At 39.1% G+C, this 21,992-nt stretch overlaps 2 protein-coding genes across 7 annotated transcripts in view; both read left to right on the plus strand.

Annotated features, from left to right (window-relative positions):
- Window positions 1–8,872: 8,872 nt before the first annotated feature.
- Window positions 8,873–10,276, plus strand: LOC140998905 (G-protein coupled receptor 61-like). The gene has a single exon (XM_073469322.1). The coding sequence runs from the start codon at window positions 8,873–8,875 to the stop codon at window positions 10,274–10,276; it is 1,404 nt and encodes a 467-aa protein (XP_073325423.1).
- A 6,846-nt stretch (window positions 10,277–17,122) lies between these two features.
- LOC140997740 (AMP deaminase 2-like) overlaps window positions 17,123–21,992 on the plus strand; it is a 34,892-nt gene continuing 30,022 nt past the window's right edge. For 2 of the 6 annotated variants that reach the window (XM_073467730.1, XM_073467729.1), the window contains exon 1: window positions 21,667–21,804. In XM_073467730.1, the coding sequence (XP_073323831.1) occupies window positions 21,693–21,804 (112 nt within the window). In that variant the 5' untranslated portion in view covers window positions 21,667–21,692. Of the gene's footprint in view, window positions 17,189–17,231; window positions 17,251–17,535; window positions 17,608–19,407; window positions 19,474–21,350; window positions 21,805–21,992 lie in introns of those variants that run through there. The other 4 variants (XM_073467731.1, XM_073467732.1, XM_073467733.1 and 1 more) reach the window with 4 other exon arrangements.

Here is a 21,992-nt window from a genome sequence, read left to right on the forward strand (position 1 = left end):
TGCAGACTCTCACTGATGGATGTAGTATTCCCACATGCATAATCTTTATTATTGTCTCCTGGCAGAAGTATATTTCATTGCACATTGAGTTGTGTAAACACCTTTCTCTGTCACAACAGCCTGATTCAACCTGATGTGCGTTCGATCGGGAAGTATCAGACAGCAGGGTAGATTTAGGCAGCGGCCTGGTGGATGGGCGTTCTGCTCTTGGGAGAGTTACAGTCCTCTTGTGAATTATAAATGAGGCAGAGCTCTGGGGCAGTGGCAGCAGTTAGTATAATGTCCAACCCTGCTCACAGCGCTCCATCAGCTAAATGAGATCAGCCTCTTTGTCTCAAGAAGAGCTGCCTGCTGCTCACTGCTGAAAAAATGTGTTTGATTGTTTTGTAAGAACTGATACTGAACATGATTGATGTTGATGATGATGATCCGCACATTGTTTAACAGGTTGTGATGATCATAAATAATATAGCTTGGTCAGGATATACATTTTCATATACTATACATGTGCATCAAATGATTCAAAATAATGATTGCTTTGGGGTAAATTGCAAACAAACAACAGGTTCATTGATCAACAAATACGTTTCAGGGTTTGTTATTCTCCTTTTAGTAATGCAGAATGAAATTGCATTATAGTATGATAGTTGTGTTTTTCCTTCAAAAATCATTGTGTTGTTGGCTTTAGAATAAAGGTAAAAGGTAAAAAATATTTCTTATTGTGGAGTTTTTCAGACCAAACTGGTAGATTTGTATTTATTACATGCAGCATGCACATTTCTATGCTCGTTTTATTACCATAGTTTGCCATCAGACTCATTCTTAATGATATCTCCTCAGGCTCATTTTCCTCACTGAAGGATCCATAGTATTTCTTTTAAGGTGTTAGATGTATCACACACTGATGCGCCTTTAAAGACAGACAGAGAAGAGATAAAGAAATCCAAGAAATCAACTTATCTGTGTAGATAACCATTGCAAACATAAGAACATTATTAAGGTGGTTAAGGTTATGTTCTCTATAATCCCACATGATCATACTTTGAGCTGAACAATATTTAGTAATATTTATCCAAATCTGCACTAAAGGCCAACAATATATACCAGGTTTATATTTGTGAAATACATTTTTAGTGACTCCCAAGAAGTCATGTTGTCCCTTTCCTGTGTGCCATATAAACTGTATGTGGAGGGGAATTCATCTTGAAAGGTATCACAAGTGTTGCATCTTCATCTAAAAGAGAGAAAATACACATTTAGCCTCTTACCTCCTGGCACTGTTATGTTTAGGTTCATGCATATTCTACTGACCTTTTTAGTGTGTATAATTGTGTCTGACTCTAAAAAAATGTAATACCAAAACAGTTCTTTCTCCAGCCTCTCTTACAGCGGGTGATGCAGGCAGTTACTCTACCACATGCACAATATAGTGGACACACTGCCACCATCTGGTGCAGCCCGCATGTTCAGAGGACTGGAGAGGAAGATTTATCTGGATAACTTTGCTGAGTGAAAAAGCTTTGGTGTGGTGACCATCCGGAGCAGGAAATGAGACTCAACAATTGACTTTCTTACAAATTGGACTGAAAATATTAAAAAAAAAGGTTGACATATTTCTGTAAGGCCAAATTTAAGTGCTAGAAATTGCAGACTGGAGGAGCCCTCGTGTATTTATTGGAATATATTATGAAGCAAATGAACAGAGAGAGACACTGCTACCTTTAGATATGAAATCTGTTTTAGCAACACTTAAAAGAAGTACATAATATCATAAACTCTGACTGTGAAAGAACAAAAAATCTTGGATGTTGTCAAAAGTTTGGAGTCACTTTATTTATGATGTTTCAGTTGTCAGACCTTTATCAGGTAAACTTTTGGTAAAAACACATTAAGTTTATGTTGATCTGAGGCAACATAGTAGCCAGAGTACATGTTGGCAATGTATGTTTCTGCAAACCACGGATATGTTGAAACTTTACGTTTCTTTATGTTCAGTTTTCAATTTGAACTTGTGACAACACTTGCACAAAAAACCCTTTGTTAGGTTCAGGAAAACATCATGTTTGTGGAAAGAGTCTTTGCAAGAATCCATCAGTGCCCCCATTTCTTACAGAGACTGTTTGGTCTAAGCAAGACTATTATGTTGAGCTACTATAGAGCTACTATAGTCCACTACTAGAGTCCATCATACATTACGGTTTTACCAGCTGGTGAACAGTTAGGACTAAAGCTCAGATGTTTAGTCTGGTTAAGATGGCAGGCAAGGTTATGGGAACGTCTACATCCCTCACCCCTCAAGACATTTTTGAGCTGTGTACTATTCAGCAGGCCAACAGGATCCTATCTGACCCTTCCCATGTGTTGAACTCTGAGTATGTGCTGATGAACTCTTGAAGGAGGCGCAGGGTCCCCTTATGTAAGCACAATCGTTATAAACATTCATTTGTCCCATTGTCAGTGAAACTCATTAATGGGCTCCTGGTTAGCAGACACAAGAAACAGCTCCGATCCAAGATAACTGCAGGTTCCACCTATTGGTTTTTGTTTGCAAGCATGTAAATGAATCATATCGCTGGTTGTATGAATCCATATATGAAGATGTGTATGCTCTGAGACAGGCTTTTGTGATTAACTTGTTCGGTTGTTTTATCTTAGGCATTTGTTATGCATGTGCTCTTATGTGTTCTTACTGTAATGTTTGGTCTGATGCTGCAGTTCCCTTAATCCAAGACAAGTTTCTCCCATGGGAGACAATAAAGAAATCATGTCCTTGAATACCTGTTTTGGTCACCACAAGCTTGAGATGTTAAATGTTAACATTTTATCTTGGCCACTGGGCAGCCTGAGGATTGAAATGTCCAGTATAAGTCCAATTGATTAACAGCTTGTACAGGTTTTATTTTTTGTATTTTTCTCAGTAGTTGATGGCAGACTTTCTGACCTCCTCAGAGAAAACCACATCATCATCGTACAAACCACATGCACCAGTGTTATTGATGAAACAATTACTGTTTTCAGTGGCACAGTGATTCAGAAAAACATCCTTCAAGAATGACTCATAATGTCTGATATGATCTGCCATCGTATCATCCAGCGTTGTTTATAATTCCCAACTCCAAACAATACATGAATCTCAGGAACTCAGACTGGCGAATGTTAACAAGAATAACCCAACGAGATATTAATGTGCCTCCGTTACACAGTCACTTTGTTTTAGTTGTTCCTCCACCCTCTGTTTGACTGTCTGCTGCGATATGTAAACCTTCTTCCCCAAGTGTCTCCAAGGCAACATTCATCACTGCAACACATTTACAAGACATCTGAAAGTATGACATGACAGATGCTTGTTAGCATAGTATCGTACAGAATCTCTCCTTCATAACGTCAAATATTGTGAAGCTTGGCAGAACAATCTCTTTGTGTTTTTGCTTTGATGTTACACAAAGCTGGTTAATGTTCTCCGGTGCACCGGTACACTAGGTGCAAAATGTGCATTTGAATTTGAGTAGATTGTTTGTGTAGGCTGCAGTAATTATGTTTTTGTAAATGTAATGGCATGATGTTATTTCTGAGTGCGGCTGATATTTTAATGCATCCGTATCTATGGGTATAGTTATTATTGGCAGCGGGGGCTCTCTGGGGTTAGTGCAGCGTCCTTTGCTATTTCTGAGTGCGAATGTGGAGTCTATTTTCACGGTTGCCATGGAAACCATTGTATTTGTGTGGTGGCAGCGATTGGTGCTGCCGGCCGAGCAAGACTCTGCTATTTTTGTCATGAGTCAACACCTGATAAATACACACACATACACATACACACAGGTGAACATGCCTGAATACAGATGAAAACAGACAGATTCACTCGCACAATGCGCAAAAAAACCCACACAAACACAAACCAACACCAGTAGTGTTGCTGTTTTAGTTTGAGAGACATCATGTGTTATACAAGCATGTGTATGTTTCCCATCTCCACTCAGTGCTACCAGACATCTTGATACATCTTCACCATGACAACAGTAGTAATCGCTGTCCATTAAATCTCTCCACCCAACTGCATCATGTTTTCTTATGTTCTGCTGCACAGGCATGTTTCATGTTTGATGTATTGACAGGAGGAGACAGATGATATTAACCTGCAATCAGTCAGGTTTAAACAACATTCAAAGATCTTAGGTTACTAATAGGCATACGTAAATAATAGAGGTATCTCACTACAAAATGTGGTAATGGTTGTCTATTACTGTCATGTGTGACGTTCAAAGGGAAAAGGTGTTTGGATTGTGAGACTTCGGACAAAAGTGACATTTTACACATGAACAGTGGCAGAGTGATATGTAGTAGTAATATCACAATGAAATGTCTTTATCGATTAATCTGCAGCGTTTTTTTCTTTATTAAAGGTGCAATATGTAAGAATTAGCATCCACTCAAATTCATACAAATAGAATAACCGCTAACTACTTCAGTGGATATCTCTGCAACACAATATATTGACGTCTTCACGTTGTGTTGACAATTTTTACTTTTTGAATATTTCTCACACATTGCACCTTAATAAGTCAAACGTTTTGTCAGTGTGGTGATCACAGTTTGTCTCGGAAAGTTAAAAATTACTTTTGTTTGTGAGATGGTCCAAAATTCAAAGGATTTCACTTTCATCCTCACATTTGAATCAATCAAGGAGTATGGTTTAGACCTGTAACATTATAATCTGTGAAATAAAACTTAAATAGTTCAGTACTTCCCAATATGAGAACAAGTGTCTTTCACCATAGTTCATTCATAATTGCGTCTATCGTTCCTGATGCAGGAAGTTATAGTGTTTAATTATATTCCATAATAAATACTAGATATGTGGGCTAAAGCAACAAACTGTATACAATTTCAACCAGAGGACCTCAGCGCTCAAAGTAACTTAACCAGTGGCATTATGATAATAAGGCTATTAGTGATCTAGATTAATCAATCAGTTCCTGAGAGGTGCAACAAATTAAAACATGCATTTCCGTGATTTCCATGAAATGCAAATGTTATGTGTGTTATCATGGAGAACCTTACAAATGCAAATGAAAAACACCTCGATCCAAGCAGCTCCATGCTTGCTCCTTCAGTAGAGTAGCCTTACCCATAATGGCCCAGATTTCATTGTCCTCCAGACGGAGCAATGAGATGGACTGTATATGAAAAAGATCACCGTGGCAACAGGAGCCCCAGTTTGAGAAGCTGGGATGGTGGAGGCTGAGGCCTGGCCTAATCAATGCCTCACTGCTTCACTAAATCTTGTACTGGAGGGCACTTTGGTCCATGAAATTACTACCTGAATCATTACTGACTGACAAAAATAAATAAACTGTGAGAGGAGCAACAGATAATGGATTAGATATGAGGGGGAGGTAGGTGATCATGCATTGTGCGCATACCTATTGTGTGAGTAAACACACCGAGGTCACTTGGAGGTAGCATGTTAAGCGTTAAAGCATTTGCACTCAAGGAAGTGTAAAATAAGACTAAAAGCTTGTAGTCATGCTCTCAGGTTTACTGGGCTGTAACACTCATTAGGCTATGCACCAGAAATTCATTTGTCAGGTGGTGAAAAATGAAGAGACAACTTAGCTATTCCTACATACACGTGTAAATATATGTACCAACCATATATTAAATCAGAAATTAAACATTTATATTTATTGACATATGTCCAGCCCATACAAATCTGTATGTTTATGTATGTAAATTCCATACTTAGGCATATAAGTCACATATATAATTATCTATACGTATAACATATTGTATATGTATGTGATATATATGTAATGTACAATATGTGTTCATACATGCATTGAATGTTATGTACATGTATATGAGAAATCCATCATATATATACTTTTAATATGTGTACATAGACACATTTTATGTGGGTATTTCATATATGTTTAAACATATATCTCCATAATACCAAGGTTGTATGTATGTAACAATCAGATATAGTCTTATAGGTAACATATATAGCAGCATCACTCTTGATATAGGGGCATATATATAAAGGAAGATAAGAAGAATAAGAAGAAAATAAAAGCAAGAAAATAAGCAAGCTAACATGCTAATTGTCTTGATACAGCCCTGTTAGGATGTTAAGCTGCTAAAATTAGCCCACGATAGCATGTTTACATAACAATCACTGCTGACATTATAATTTTTAGGAAGATTTAGTTCATAACATGTGTACAGTTAGCATGGTAGCATGACATAACTTTAGCGTTCCTCAAACAGCTAAAGCTAGCAAGACTTGGGTCTTTGTTTTGAAGGTATTCTGTCACACAGTATACAAAGTCATACACTGAAGCGCTGGTCAGTAGAAATGTTGAACCTTTGGTGGAATCTTATACATTAAATTATTATGACATTATTATTAGTTTTTGAGAAGTGTTGGACTAACAGAGTGAGCCCAGGCTACTGTTAAAATACCATCCTGATAGATTAGCTACAGTTTAGTTAGTTTAGTTTGGTTTATTTTTATATCTGTGTCATGCCAAAATCATGCACCACAGACACCATCACATTACAAAACATACATCCTCTGATATTACATATAGTAGCAAAATAAATAAACAAACAAATGCACAAACAAATTCAGTATAAATAATTGCTTACAGGAAAAAAACACATTCAAGGACAAAAATATCAAATGACCTGTACAGTGAAAACACACTTTCTACAGATTATCCAAAGAGCTTTTTTCTCATCTCTCATGCTTTCTCTAGGTTTCATATGTAAATAGCCAACTTAATCTTTGCACGTCATCTATATTTACAAAATCAATATCTGTTTTTATTTTACTGAACAAGGTTCATCACACTTCCCCATAAAAAGGGCAGTAAAAAAACAAAATTATATTCATTTTCAGTATCAGCCAAACAGCACATTCTTCTTCCAGGCAGACATAGTGTCAATTTTCAACTATAAAATACCAGATCTAATCTGTTTACAATGCTAATAACTGCATCGACAACATAACATTACCCTACTTCCATCATGTTCAGCTCCTGTTAGCTGAAATTACAGTCAGGACACTAGGACCCTGTGGAGGCAGCAGCTCTGGTCCTGTTTCTCACTGCCTCCTGCTTCATCTCTGCAGTCACTGAGTGTGAGTGGAGGGGGAAAGCAGAGAGTGAGCTGGTGTCTTTGCAAGCATTTACATCAGCATCGCTTGAGAAAAACCTCTGCTGCACACAGCCGAAGTCATCCGGGGAGGAGGATGCACGAGGCACATCAAGGGATGGGAAGAGAGACGGGCTTGTGTGGTGGGAAGTGCCTCAACAGCATCCACAAGGTACAGTGATTGATGTCCACTGTGTACCTCAGCAGTGGGAGCTACACCAGGTTTTCATCCTCAGTGACCAAAAGCAGCAGACAGCTGCATCAGGAAACACTGTGATTCAGGTACATAATGCTCTCTGCCTTGCTCTCCCTCTGCTTCTCCCTCTCACGCTCCCTGATTCTCACATTTTCTCGCCTGTTCTCACCCTCTTCCTCTAATCTGCTGATTATGTGCTGCTGAGTGCAACGATAAATCTAATTCAATCGTAATGTGATATATAGAATGTGGGCCCTGCTTCATACAGTGGGAGTAATACATTAATGATTAATATATAAACGAGTAGGCGGTAAGACATGACTAAACCAGGCAGGAGGGTTCAACTGAATTGGGAGTACCACTATGTGTGATTTAGAGATGTTGCTCACTGAGGGCAGTCATTCATAGGTGATGAGCGAGGTTAGAGCTCAGATTTTACCCTGATTCATTCTGTCATCACTGTAGACAGGAGGCAGAGCATCCCTGGAAATTTCTACATCAGTGGCATAGAGCAGTCATAGTGGTAAGCAACTGGATTTGACACATACATAAAGCAGCAGCCACCTATGTCTATTTGTTGCCTGTAATAGTAAGGGTTAGGGTTCATATGCAGACTCCGAAGCCTATGGATACCCTCAGGTTTTTGCATCTGAAACGCTAAACTCACTCATACTCACTGCGCTTCCTTAGTGGCACAAATGCCACTGTAGTGTTCCCAAGCAAAATCATGCAGTACGGTGAATCTCGGACCTGGGCACACATTGGCAAGACCTGTCATAAATCCAGAATAAGTAGCCATACACAACCAGTTTAGACCCTGGGTATACATATTCAACAATGGGCTCTCACAGCAGGAGTAGACGTAATGGAAACGGGCTGTTACCTACAACATAGGGTTGGTTTTGGGAAATTAGCATGCAATTATGCATTGACAGGATGTATGCTTGAAAAGTATTTTTCACCTGCAGAAAGGAGCAGACTGGATTTATCTATGACCCATTTTTTCAGTCGTAGTGTAAATCAAAGTGTAAAGAAGGTGGTTAGAAATCCTTCATTTGTGATTCCGCATCAGGATTTGGTTGCAGGTTTATAAATTATAATCTGTTCAAGTTAATTGAGTTAATTGGTTTGTTATAAGTAAGATTTGAGAAGCTAATGAGGATTTTATAAAACTTTGTCTGAGTGGATTAATCCTAATGGTCGAGGGGGCGAACGTGAAACTCAGTAACTTATTGGAAGGGTTGTTTCATATAACCCAGAGATAAAGTGTCTCATTGTTTCAATCTGTCTCCCTGTCTTGTGTTTAGGGTGATTGTGACTGAAGGCAGACATGAAGACTCTCTAAATGGACAGGAATCATAACGTCTGACCCTCCTGCTGATCACACCATCATCCTCCCGACCACAAGGCAGCTTTTGACCTCATTTTCAAGCCGCTGTTTTCTGGCCGTACTTCCTGGCTTTGAAGGATGGGTGATGGGCCTGTGACTGATCCTGCCCGCCTGCCTCATCCCACCCTTCAATGGAGCCAACGTGGAACTCCTCCCAGCCACCTCCACAGCTCATGTCCAACATGTCTGCCTCCTCTCTGCCTGAGGGCTGGGCTCTGTCCCAGTCGCTAGCCCTGCTGGCCATGCTGCTCATGGATCTGCTGGCTGTAGTGGGTAACGTGGCTGTCATGGCGGTCATTGCCAAGGCCCCACAGCTCCACAAGTTTGCCTTCGTCTTCCACCTATGCGTGGTGGACCTGCTGGCAGCCCTGGTGCTGATGCCCCTTGGCATGCTCTCGAGCCGAGCATTCTTTGGGGAGGCCTTGTGCCGGAGCTACCTCTTTCTCAGCGTGTGCCTGGTTAGCGCTGCCATCCTCTCTATCTCCGTCATCAATGTGGAGCGTTACTACTACGTCATACACCCGATGCGTTATGAAGTAAAGATGACTGTTGGCCTGGTAGCGTCAGTGCTGGTGGGGATATGGGTCAAAGCCCTGGCCATGTCTGCTCTGCCGCTGCTCGCTTGGTTCCTGCAAGGTGGAAGAACTCCTCTTCTGGAGAGTAGTGCGGTTGGGGCAGGAGGAGGTGGGGCAGTCCCATCTCCCCCTACTCAGGGTCACAGGCGCTGCTCCTTACACTGGACAGGAGGAGGGTCGAACCGCTTGGCCTTCATGGTCCTGTTTACTCTGGTGTATTTCCTGTGTCCACTACTGGTCATTCTTGTTGTGTACTGCAATATGTTCAAGGTGGCTCGGGTCGCAGCCATGCACCACGGGCCTCTGCCTACCTGGATGGACACGCCTCGTCGCCAGCGGTCTGAATCCCTCAGCAGCCGTTCCACGATGGTTACCAGCTCTGGGACGGGCACTGGGACAGGCAGAGCGACTCCACAGCGCCCCTTTGGGGGAGGAAAGGCTGCAGCGGTGTTGGCAGCAGTAGGTGGGCAGTTCCTTTGTTGCTGGCTGCCCTACTTTACTTTCCACCTGTATTCAGCACTGGCTGCCAGCCCTCCAGCCACATTAGCCTCTCTGGAGGAGGTGGTCACCTGGATTGGCTACTTCTGTTTCACCTCCAATCCCTTCTTCTACGGCTGTCTCAACAGGCAGATCCGGGAGGAGTTGGGCAAGCATCTGCCTTGTCTGTTTCGTCGAGCAGGGGTCGAGATGGAGGACAGACTGCCCAGCCGTGAAGGATCCATAGAGGAGAATTTCCTTCAGTTTCTCCAGGGCACCGGCTGCAACTTGGATCCACAAAACTCTCACAGCACCTCCAGTCCTAAAGGGGAGGCCTGCTGCCCCGTGTCTCAATCCCAACCACCGGAGCCAGCACAGCCCATCCCGATTGATTTCCGTATCCCTGGACAAATTGCAGAGGACACTTCAGAGTTTACTGAGAGTGAACAGGTGAAAAATAACCACATGTATACAGACAATTAAGTTCTCTTTATTTCCTGAAAAGTAATTTTGATCATTCAGATAAAAACTGTTTCAGGAGTTACTTCGGTGAAAACACGTTCTTTGAATCATTGCACTTTGCCTCATCAGATTTCATCCTCAAACAGTCACGATGATAATATTTATTACATGCAGTTGTTTGTGAACAGGGAATTTACTGCTAGATTTAAAAAAATTCCACACAACCGCTCAGCTCTGTACAGTTAATGACTCAGTGAATTAATATTGATGTGACTTGTTGAAGCCTTTTTGAAAATAAAAAAAAAACAACATTAATCATGTATTTGATTCTACAAAAGTATCTGAATAGTTTTCAGAGTTTAATGTTTTCAGAATATCAAATTAGGGAACACATGCTGAAACACACCGGCTCCCTCTCGATGAGTGACTGTATTATTGCGCAGCAAAGCTCCGCTGTCAGCCAAATTGCCTTTGGTATTCTGAAATGAAGATTAAATGGTTCCACACACAAACTGACACTATATTTGCAACTGCCAAATCAATCATTTTTGAAAAGAGTTTTGTAAATTACTGCAAGAAAAGTCACGTCAAAGAAGACAGCAATAAAACACACGAAATTAGTATTTAGGGGATCCATTGAGGGAAAAGCACTACTGTCACTTTTGATTGGTAGTTGGACTTTTATCAACGAAAATGCCACTCTGAACCCTTATGCCAATCCGATTATAAACAAGTTGTTTACAGAAAACCATCTGATTTCTTTTTTCTCACTCTTTGGTGCTTGTTTTAAAGGTCCAGTTTGTAGGACAGGAGGATCTACTGGCAAAATATAATTTTCATAATTATATTTTCATCATCGTTTAATCGCATAAAAGTAAGAATTATCTTAGATTGAGCTCTTTACATCTCCAGAGGGTATAGAGGACTGAAATTGCCAAAAAAATCTAATTGAAAAGAAATGTATTGCATTGATTGAAGGCGTTATTGATAACATTAGCAACTAAATGTGTCATTCCATCTCCCCCCTACCGTTGCATTCACGTTACAATGTCGCTGTTGTTCGAATCATCTGCCACTCAAGTAGCTAAAGCTAACTAGCTAACATTAGGGCAGTATAGTATGCTGGGCGCATACTGTAGAGCTGTAGAAGCCAGTTTTTATGTTTTTTCCTCAAACTGGCAACTAACAAGACTGCTGATCACTGACGAAACACAGATACCACGTGATAAGTTAACAACAGCTAGAACAAACCATCATAATTCTTACATAGATATAAACAACACAATAATTTTGGACCTGACAAAATTTTAAAATGATTAATTCACAATCATAATAATGGTTTTAAAGAAAAAAATATACTGTTATTCTGCAACTTTCTACAAGCTCTGTGGATGTGTTATTAAAAAAAAAATTCTCAACATTAAAATGTTATCAACATGACTTTTAATTTATAAAATGTGACATAAATTGATATTTCTGCTTTAATAAAATGGAAAATTAGATGGGAAAGTAAATAAATAGTATATAGAATATCAATTCATGTCACATTTTATAAATTAATCAATGCTTACATTTATTTTTGGTGCATTAAAAGACATACGATTTGGCAGTTTTAGTCCTTGATACAGCAGGAGTGGGTACTCCTTTTATGGAGTTCACCATGTTTCTACAGTCCAGAGCAGACAAACCAGACATTGGCTCTGGGGAGGGCCTTTCACGTTCTTAGGGGTGAGATGAGGGGTATTTTGTTTGTTGCAATCCCTGACCTCACTGCTAGATGCCACTAAATTCTACACACTGGACATTTAACACGTTGTTTTTTTTTTTTACTTCCTAAAAAACAATCCAGATCTGTTGTGACTCAGTTTAAGTTGACTTTATATCTCATCTCAAGGGGTCACCCAGCTTTCTGCCATGTGACGTATTTATCAGTGTATTTGGACATAGATCTTAAAAATCAGTATTCTCTTGATCAGTGCATTGCATTCAAATATGATTCTTACATTTGTTAAATGTAAAACTATATCATTTCTGATTTGTGTGTTTCACTCCCATTTTCTTTTTATGAGGGAGTTTGAGCATTTGTTATGAATTTCATTTCAAGAGAGCTGATGTATTTTGACACGTATGCAGTAACTGTCTTCTTTGTTTTTTATCCTGAAAGGAGAATGCGTTTAGATTTCTTTTCACTACCCTGCTCATCAGGGGTTTTTACCTCACATGCAGGAAAAAAAGTTGTACAGTCCTGCTCAGTTCAAGACAAGTGTGACTCCTGACCGCTTCTAATGTTGTAAGGAGGCTAAAGCAGGTGTGACTTTTTCAAGAGGTTTTTATTCGAGGGTGTAGACTTTGCTAAGTTTTTCAGCTTGAGTTTGATGATGAGATGAAGTAGTATTTTCTAACAAAGTGTTAGGGATAAAAATGATAAACTAAATGTGGAAATGTTTGATTGAAATAACAGATTCTTTCTAATGTGAATACAGGGTTTTTAAGATATTTTTTTCAATGGTTGTTTTTGAGTGACAATGCCAATCCAAAATCAGAAGCTTGTTGAGCTTGATATTTTCTTTCCATCGCGTCTAAATATCCCAAACTGTGAATGATGTTGAACGTTTGTGTTAGGATTTTCACCTGTTCAGAGATTGTTTTTTATGCTGTGATTAAAATAAAAGAATGACTTCCACTGTACTGCAATGATACGAATGTTTAGAAAAATACACGGCTAAAGGTTGAGTGCGAAATACTGTTGTAATAAAGAGTTTCTATGTTTGTAAAACACTTTGGACGCATTCTCGTATTTTCACCAACACTATGCTCAATGCTTAACATTAAGGGTATTCTTTACTTGCTTTACTTCGCTCTGTTTCTGTATAATTTTACTCTCTGGTTCAGTGTGTGTGGTTTAATCTCCCTGTTTCCCTTTGATATTCCATCGCAAAGAGGAGGGTGGGAGGATAAAGTTCAAACACTTTGACCTTAGGGTAACATTTAAACTTCAAAGGCCAAAGCCAGAGGTATGACCTTCATCAGAAAGAAAATATAACTGTCGATAGATAGATAGATAGATAGATAGATAGATAGATTGATAAATTGATAGATAGATAGATAGATAGATAGATAGATAGATAGATAGATAGATAGATAGATAGATAGATAGATAGATTGATAGATAGATTGATAGATGCTGTGTTTCAGTTGGAAGATGCTGGTGCGCGATGGGCCTCACACCTCAACGATGGACCTCAGTCAACCCGCCCCCAGCTTCGCCAGGCTCTGCCATCCCCATGGCAATTATTACCTAGTGACATTTCTCAGTGCTGTAGTGGGTGGTAGGAGGAGCTTTCTCTATTGGGAATCCAACAAGACACATTTATGTGTGACTTCTTAAAATAAATTCTCTAGACTAAACCAGAGCTGACTTTTTTTTTTTCACAGTCTTGGGATTGCTGGTGTGAGTATCTCATACTGTAAACTGAAATAACCCTCTGCATATTCTGCTGATAATAACCACCTTTTGATTATTTCTTTCTGTAATCTTCTGCTTTACTCAGTTTTTAAGTAAAGCTTAAATGTTGGGTTTTGATACAGACTAAATTTAATTATAACCTAGATACAAAATCAATTATTTCATAATGTTTGTAAACATATATACATTTGGTCTATACACAGTAATGAATTAAGACTTATGTCCTCATATTTTCATTACAATTACTTTAAAAAAAAAAAAAAAAAACTTTTCTGCAAAAGGTACAACTAATGAATTGCTACCAGATGTTTACAATAAAATCAATCTAACCTAATGGCATGGGATCAAAGACATGCAAAGCAAAAAACAAAACAAAACTATCCAAAACTATTGTTATGCACTTCTCATATATGCTTCATAATAAAAACTAACTGCAAACAGAAAAGACAAACCCTCCAAAAACAGCATAATTGCAAACGAGGTGGACAAGATTAGATTTATTGTAGTGTGCACAGGTACAGGGCAGTACAAGTGCTTCTTGTGCATATTTCCCCAAGTCAACTTTATAAAAACAGGCGAAGAAAGGTGATTAAAGGAGCAAATACACACTTTATAGAAAACACATAATGGATTATATAAAGATACACACCAACCAAGAAAATGTGAAACACTCAGTGCCTGGAAGAGGGCAAAATGTACTTATAGCTACAGTGAAATGATGAACCATAACCTTGAACGTGTTATACACAAGAGCAGGAAGAGAACATACAGTATGTGTGGAGATAATTTACCAGCATGGAGGAAAGATCTGGAACATTAAAACCACCTAAATGCATCTTGTTACTTAAAGCTTCAGTATTTATTTATTGCCACTTGGGGGTCAATAAATATTGTAATTTTATTAGGTTGTTATCGTGAAAATCTTAGCAAACTTGTTTACATATCCAGCAGACATGGACCAGCATCAGAACTTATATGGAGTCATGCTTGTGTCAACTTGATGAATATAAATCTCATATTAACTCTCCTTTTAGCTCTGGTTTGGGCTCTACTAATTCCTGAGGGAAATGTAAGCTGCTCTTCAGCTAAATGCTTCACCATGTTCACCAGCTAGTTACTGACTGTGTCTCTCTGCCATTTGATGATTGTCAGGTAAAATACAATCAGAGGTTTTCCCTGAAAACAGCTGCTGCTGCTGCATCTGATGGGATCGATGAAACTGAACAAAAACACTTGATATAAGGTCATGAAACCAAAATAATGAGCTGAAAGATGCTAAAACTCTCCATAGGCCGGATTCGTTTGATAGTTTTCTGTGTTTGTCACCAAAAGCAACACATTTTTGTATTTTTGTATTTGATACTTTTTCAATATACAAATACTGATTTGCTCAGCTGTAGAGATTACGGTCTGCCACTATTAAGAGAGCATATGGTTATACTGCTGAGGCTTTTATCCTTATGGGATACTGCAGCCAAGGCGAGATTTGGTTTCCAATTAACACTTTTGGTAGATTCTTAGCAGCAGTCACCAATGTATTCTGCTGCCTCAGTACAGATGGAGGGCCAAGCTGTGCAATCTTAATCTTATTTCAGTTGTAATTGTTATTGACCCTGTCCTGTAAGGGTGATATTGTTACTGAACAAACCCAAAAAGTTGACTCCAGATGGAGGTCAGTGCTTGAGACCACGTTTCCTGCCTCTGGTGATCAAGACGAAGTGAAAGCAGATGGACAAGAAGGTCACAGCCGGAGTCTGTGGCAGAAACATGGACAGAGAGAAAGAAAAGGAAGAAAACAACAATGTCTTTTTTATGTTTCCAGGCATATTGTAAGCATTTCACAAAAGAGTGCTGTTTGTGAGAGGGACAACAAACAGACAAGACAAAGGAAGTGAAAGGGAAGAAGAGGAAATAAGACATGGGCAGAATAATAAAAAAAGTCATCTAAGTCTAAGTCTAATCATGAACATTACACAGTAGGCAAAAGTGGTTTCGACATTTTAAGGCAATAATGCAGCTACTAATGAATCAATAATGTCATTTATAGTACAGTCACCTTTGAATATATATAAATCCTTGTGTGTTTAGAGTGTAACTTTCCCGTCAGAAAACCATTTACCACTCAGACTGGAACCTTGTACTTTACCAGTGCATAAATCAACATCATATCATGATCATATTGTAACAGGAACTACTAAATTATCGTCATAAATCTTATCAGTTGAGTTAAATAAAGATGAAAGGTTTTTTTTTTAATAACAACTGACAGACATGGTTAAATGAAATGTTGAACTTGGACCTGAGTCAGCAAACAGTGTACCGCCACAGTGTGTGTTCCTATTTTTACTGCTTGTGTCTGGCAGGCTTCCAGTTTGCTTTTGCAGACTGCCTGTTGATTGTTACTTCAAAGGAAAACACGAACTTAAGCATGTAAAATACACTACGTTACTTGAGTATTTTCATTTTTCTAATCCTTTCCACCTCCACTGGACTACTATAATTTACTATCACACTGACAGAGACATTATGCCTGCACGATACCTACTTTTGATAGTTAAATAGTTAAAAGTGGTGGAAGAAGAAGGCTTCTCAAAACCTTTATCTAAGTTTTAGCATCAAATGTATACTTAAAGTAGCGAGTAAAGTAAAAGTACTCATTATGCAGAATGGCCCATTTCAGAATTATGTGGAGCCTATTATATTTTTATTAATAATAATATAATTATTGATATATCACTATAATGTTTCAGATGGTAAAGGTGGAGCTATTTTTAATTAGCCTACTTTGAATTCTACACGGTCGCTTGTGAATTTCACAATTTCTTATCCCATTGATAATAATACATCATATTTTTTTGTTGATAAGCTAATTCTGTAATGTAACTAAAGTAAAGTAAAGTAAGTGAAGTGATAATGTGAACCTGTAGAGTAACTAAAATAAAGTCAAGCAAAGTAAAGTGATGTGAGGTAAATAAAAGTCAAGTAAAGACAACTAAAGGAAAGTAAAGTGAAGTACTCATGTACAAGTATCTGAAAAATTTTAATAAGCATGCTTTCAATACTTCAGTGAATATAATTAGCCTGCTCACTTTCCACCAGAGGGTTATTTAATAGGTTACATGGTAATACTTCTGTCTGCCAATTTGAGATTAAGTATTTTCACATCGTGCTTGAAAGATAAAAATGCAACTTGAAAAAATCAATTTCCCCAAATTAATCTGTTAAAATATAGTTATTATCACTGTGATTTTAGTGTCTCTTACATCCAACAAAGCTCATTGAAAATAGTGCAGAGCTCCTGGTGAACGACTAACCATCTTACAGGAAGGTTTGTTAGTGTGTGTTTCATGTGAAGACCTTTGAACCACACTGACTCACAGCAGGCGGCTCCTTTAAAAACAAAACTTGGTCCTTCGTTTGAGGAAACTAGACGTCGGTGGAAACAAAAGCCAGCCCGTCGAACAAAGGTGAGGAAGAAGAGCTGTAGTAACTGTTTACTAGATGAAACTATTATGACCTCGTTGTTCAGGTAAGTTCAGGTGTAACGTTCACGGACATGACTCAACTTAATAAGCGTTAACTGGGAGCTAACTTGGTCAATCACAGCTCGGAGCCAGACGCTAAAACAACGTTATTCAAGTGTGTGGTGGTGTTATTTCAGCACAGTGTACAGGACTGTTAATCATATCTAACCTTAATAGATCACCTGGCTGCAGAGGTATCGGTTTGACTGATAAAGTTAGCTTATCGGCTCGCTAGCTAACTTTGTCTGTTGCCAGTTTCACAGTGTTACGTTGCTGTGTGTTTCCTACAGAAAACATTTCCTGTCCTGTGCCACAGTCTAACTTCACTTCTGCTCCCGCTGGGTCTTCAACAATGTCAGATGGTAAGTCAGAAAGCAGTGCAAACATCTGTCAAGATCTCATTCAATACAAGCACTTATTTAGTTATGGACAAGGCTATATGTAACACAACTCAGTGTAATTCTAAATAGGGCGTTTAGTCTGAAAGATACAAAGCAAGCTGTTTGCCTCCAGCACCTTAAAACTCATTGAATGTATTTTATGACTGAGTCAGAGGTCTTTCTTTGCACTTTATTGTCTTCACTGGCCTTGTAACTAAAGTGGCTTTTACATCCTCTCAAACAGGCTTTTTAAATAGGGCTCAGTCCTACAGTAAAAGAGTACTGAAGTCAAGTTCAGCTATAGCTTTATATATATATATATATGTATATATATATATATATATATATATATATATATATATATATATATTGATATATATATATATATATTGATATATATCGATATATATATATATATATTGATATATATTGATATATATCATTAGTCCTACTGCATTACAACTTGATCACAGGAAGGGGTGACTACAGTCAAGCCTGTGTACTCACTGTATAAACAAATCCTAAAAGTATTAGATAAAAAGCCAAAGGATTATCATCACTGTGATATTCTAAAAAAGGTTTTTTTTGATAGCTTCTTATTTTACTCAGATGCCGGCCTGATGTTTAGACTTTTCATAATCTTGCACCCCCTCCTCTTAGAGAATGTGTAGCTCAACCCAGCTGTGGCAGAGTTGGTAGATCTAGAGCATCCACTGTGTGATCGGGTACCACAGTTCAGAAGGACCGCATTTGGTCAGTCTGAGGCTGAGAGACTTAGACAGTTGGCTTAAAACCAGGCTTAAGTTTTGGCTAAAATCAGCACAAAAGTGTCATCACTAATGATTGCCTTGCATACACTGTCTATCATACTGATTTTACCTGTTCAGGGACAACAGATGCAAATTCGCTGCTAGCTACCTCTGGTGGAGTTACTTTTAATTGTGCTCTGTGCCTGTAAATAAATACAATGATCAAGGTGGCATCCTAATCCTAACTATCTCCTGACTACACCCTACTACTATTTTCAATATAGTGATGTTTGTGTTGGTGACAGCTTTTGTTTATAATAAATCTTAATCAGAAAACAAACAGCATTTCTTCCCCTAGCATTACCAAGTGGTATTATTGCTGGCGCTGCTGTCCCAAAGACAACCAGATCACTTTGTGTTTAATCAGAGTAGCAACTGCCAACAACACTGCACAATATGTGAATGCATTCATTCATTTAGTCTACCATGGAGACATGAAAGCAGATAGAAATGGTGCCAGCCAGCATCAGTGTTAAGATTGGTTTATAGAGAACCAGTCTAAAAAAAACAAAACTTGTCTATTGCAAGTTAAAGTTAAAAAACAGGCATAAACATAAAATTTCCCCCGAAACAAAGTGCTCGGTTTCAGTCGAGCTGTTGCAAACACAAGTAGTGCTGTTAATAGGAAAATGCCATGGCTCTGTTTTGTAAAAAGAAAAAAAAAACTTTACTCATGAACAGATTTGGCAACATCAGCCTTTGAATACAAATTGTACCTAATCGACCTGTTCTAAAAATATGCCGTGTTCAGATGCGTCTGATGGCATTTCACATTACCTATGAACGGCTGTTCATGGAAAGAGAGATACTGCGTTTTCTTTTTGGTGTATGGCCTCTGCAAACAAAATGCTGAATTCCATGAGCTTTGCTCTGAAGGAGTGAAAAAAAAATCCCCCAGCAGCCAGTGATATGCACAGTGGTCTCATTTTTAGCAAAAGGGTGTGTAGACAGACAGCTTGACTAAGCAGCAGAGAGCAAAGAAGAAAACCAAAGAAGGATTAACAAGAGCTATCAGGCTAACTGTCTCTCCAGTTTCAAGGTAAGGCCTTGAAAATGTGAGTCATTTGCTTTTAGCAAAATGTTTATTCATGGGGGTAGTTAAGATTTTTGTTTCAGACAAAACTAGGCCTCTGCTTTTTAGCCTTTGCTGCTGCACCAGATGGTGAGCGTCAGCTCTCTCAAAAACTGGGTCAGATTTCAGAAAAGGCTGGAGACACCCTGTAACAAGATTTGTATTTTTACTTGGGAAGGATTAACATTCTTTTACTTTTGTCACCCACCAGGAGATGTTGTTGCTCAGCTCATTAAATAGAAAGATTCCATTGCTGTATATGTAGGTCGTCAAAATCTTCAGGACACAGTCTGAACAGGTTTGTGACGCCAGTGTAGTCTTTGTTTTTAGCTAAATTTCAAATGAATTCTAACCAAAAAAAGATTGGGTTTCAGTGTCAGAGGGCTGTCTGATAGGTTTAAGTGTTTTTGGGTTTGGTCTCAGGCAGTTGTATTATTAAATATCTGATCTAAATTTTGCTTGTTTCTCAATATTTTAAGTTATTTAAAAAAAAAATTGAGCATTTGTTCAGAGTTGATCAAGTTCAGTCTATGCATTAATACCAGAGGCCACTTCTTTTTCTTTTTAAAAAACAAACATTGTAAGCATATTCCTGCAGTTGCAAAGTCAATTCAGTTGTTATCTGAAGTGTTAACTGTAAATACAGGATGATGTTTGGGGAAATGAATGAATGGATGTTTTGGTAATGAAGAAGTCTTCAGTGCTGGAGAGTTAAAAAACAGCAGCTACAGTGCATTAAAAACTGACTTTATAAAAATTACTGTCCCTGATAACTGTGCTATAATTTTGTATACAGAGAGTAAAAATGATCACACTTCATTAAATTATTAGTATACTGCTGTCTATCGTCTGTACAGTTTCAGATTTGACAAACTGAGGCTGCTTTAGCAGCAGACAAGTGCTCAGAATTGACAAACGTGCATAAAACTTTCATACCACTAGAGGGGGATCTTTACTCTTTTTTTGTAGCTCTCTTGCGCTGTCGAGTCTGTATGTGATGGAATCCCAACGTTCAGAACAATATGAAATAGTCAGTCAATCAATAGTCAGTGTTGTCAGGCTTAGTAATATACAGTAGATGTGATGCACATTCTGTATATGTGTATATGTGACAGGAAAAACCAAATTAGAGCTTACATGATCATGTGCTGTAAAAATGTATCTGTATTTGTTATGAAATGTCCGAGTTTGAGGGACAACAACTTAAACTTTGTAGTTAATGAGGACTTTCAAAGAAAGTGTTATTTTACAGTTCATTGATGAGTGTGCCCACAGCATGAAGCAGCAGTAAAGCCAAGTTAAAGTCAAGTTTTAAAAAAGCAAACTGTTGGTAAAACAAAATAGAAATATTAAAGCTATTTGTTTTACTTGGTCATGCTCTGCAGACATTTTGGATTCAGGAAGTACAGGAGAGAAAGTTGTCCACATGCTAGTCATTGGTTGCATTACCGGTTCTTGCGAGCCATTGGTGGTCACTATTTATAATACTTCATGTCAGGCGGGCCGGTGCTGTGTGTGTTTAGGCTGTCTGTCTTCCCTCAGAGTTTTCCAGCAAAGAAGATTGAGAGTTCATTAGTCAGCTTACACACTAAGCTGGTTTCTGTGCTTATCCACTCTGACCATTCTGTATTCTTTGTCTTTTTTCTTCACCTGTTCATCTGGATTCTCTGTGTTTTCTCTCGCTCGGTTTAAAACACGTCTTCATGATATCCAGCGTATCGAGTTGCTATTTTTAGATGAGTGGAAAAACTTTTGTCCTTCACTCACCTTGGTGCTCAGCTGGCAGGCTGTACTCGCTCTCCAGGCTTGCTGGCTGTCATGCTAGCTCCACACTTTGATCTGCTATGCCCTCCTCGGTGGCTGTTTTTCCCTGCATTGGATACAGGAAGCTCATTCCCTGGTTGCTAGGGCAACCAAGGAGGATGGCCCCCAGCAGGAGTCGGGGAAGCCTTGGGCTGCCTTTCAGCTCGTCGCTGTGCAGTATGCCCGCTGACCTGCCGTGGGCTGGGAGGAGGAGCCAACTCTGCAGAGGAGCCTCTCCCGGCCCAGTATGGGTCCTGCTGCCCCGCTGCCCCACCGTGAGACACAGCTCCAGCATTAGAGCTAGTGCTCCTCCCTCCCTCTGCTGGCCACTGCACAGCTCTGACTCGCTCTGCTCCAGTAGTAGCAGGAGCACAGGCAGCAAGATGTCATCCTCTTCCTCCTCCTCCTCCTCCAACAGCAACGATGGACAAGGAAAGCCTAAACCTAAATCCCCGTTTCGCAAGAGGGGCAGTCTGCAGAGCACCACCAGCCCTGGTGAGTGTGGGTCAGAGGGGGTCCCATAGAAGGAATGAGTGAACTCTTGAGCTGTTACATGAACGTGGAGGCAGAAAATTACACAGATGTTTGTGCAGTGGCATTTAAGAATTCAAGCTGCACACCAGAGAGGAGGACTGCTGTAACTGTAGTCTTTTGCTCAGTTTTGTATCCGTTGTTGGGACATT

The sequence above is a fragment of the Pagrus major genome, chromosome 6, assembly GCF_040436345.1.
Source record: "Pagrus major chromosome 6, Pma_NU_1.0".
NCBI classification, from domain to species: Eukaryota; Metazoa; Chordata; class Actinopteri; order Spariformes; family Sparidae; genus Pagrus; species Pagrus major.

Coding starts and splice junctions, on each gene's coding strand:
- LOC140998905 (XM_073469322.1), top strand. CDS start 8,873: ATGGAGCCAACGTGGAACTCCTCCCAGCCACCTCCACAGCTCATGTCC.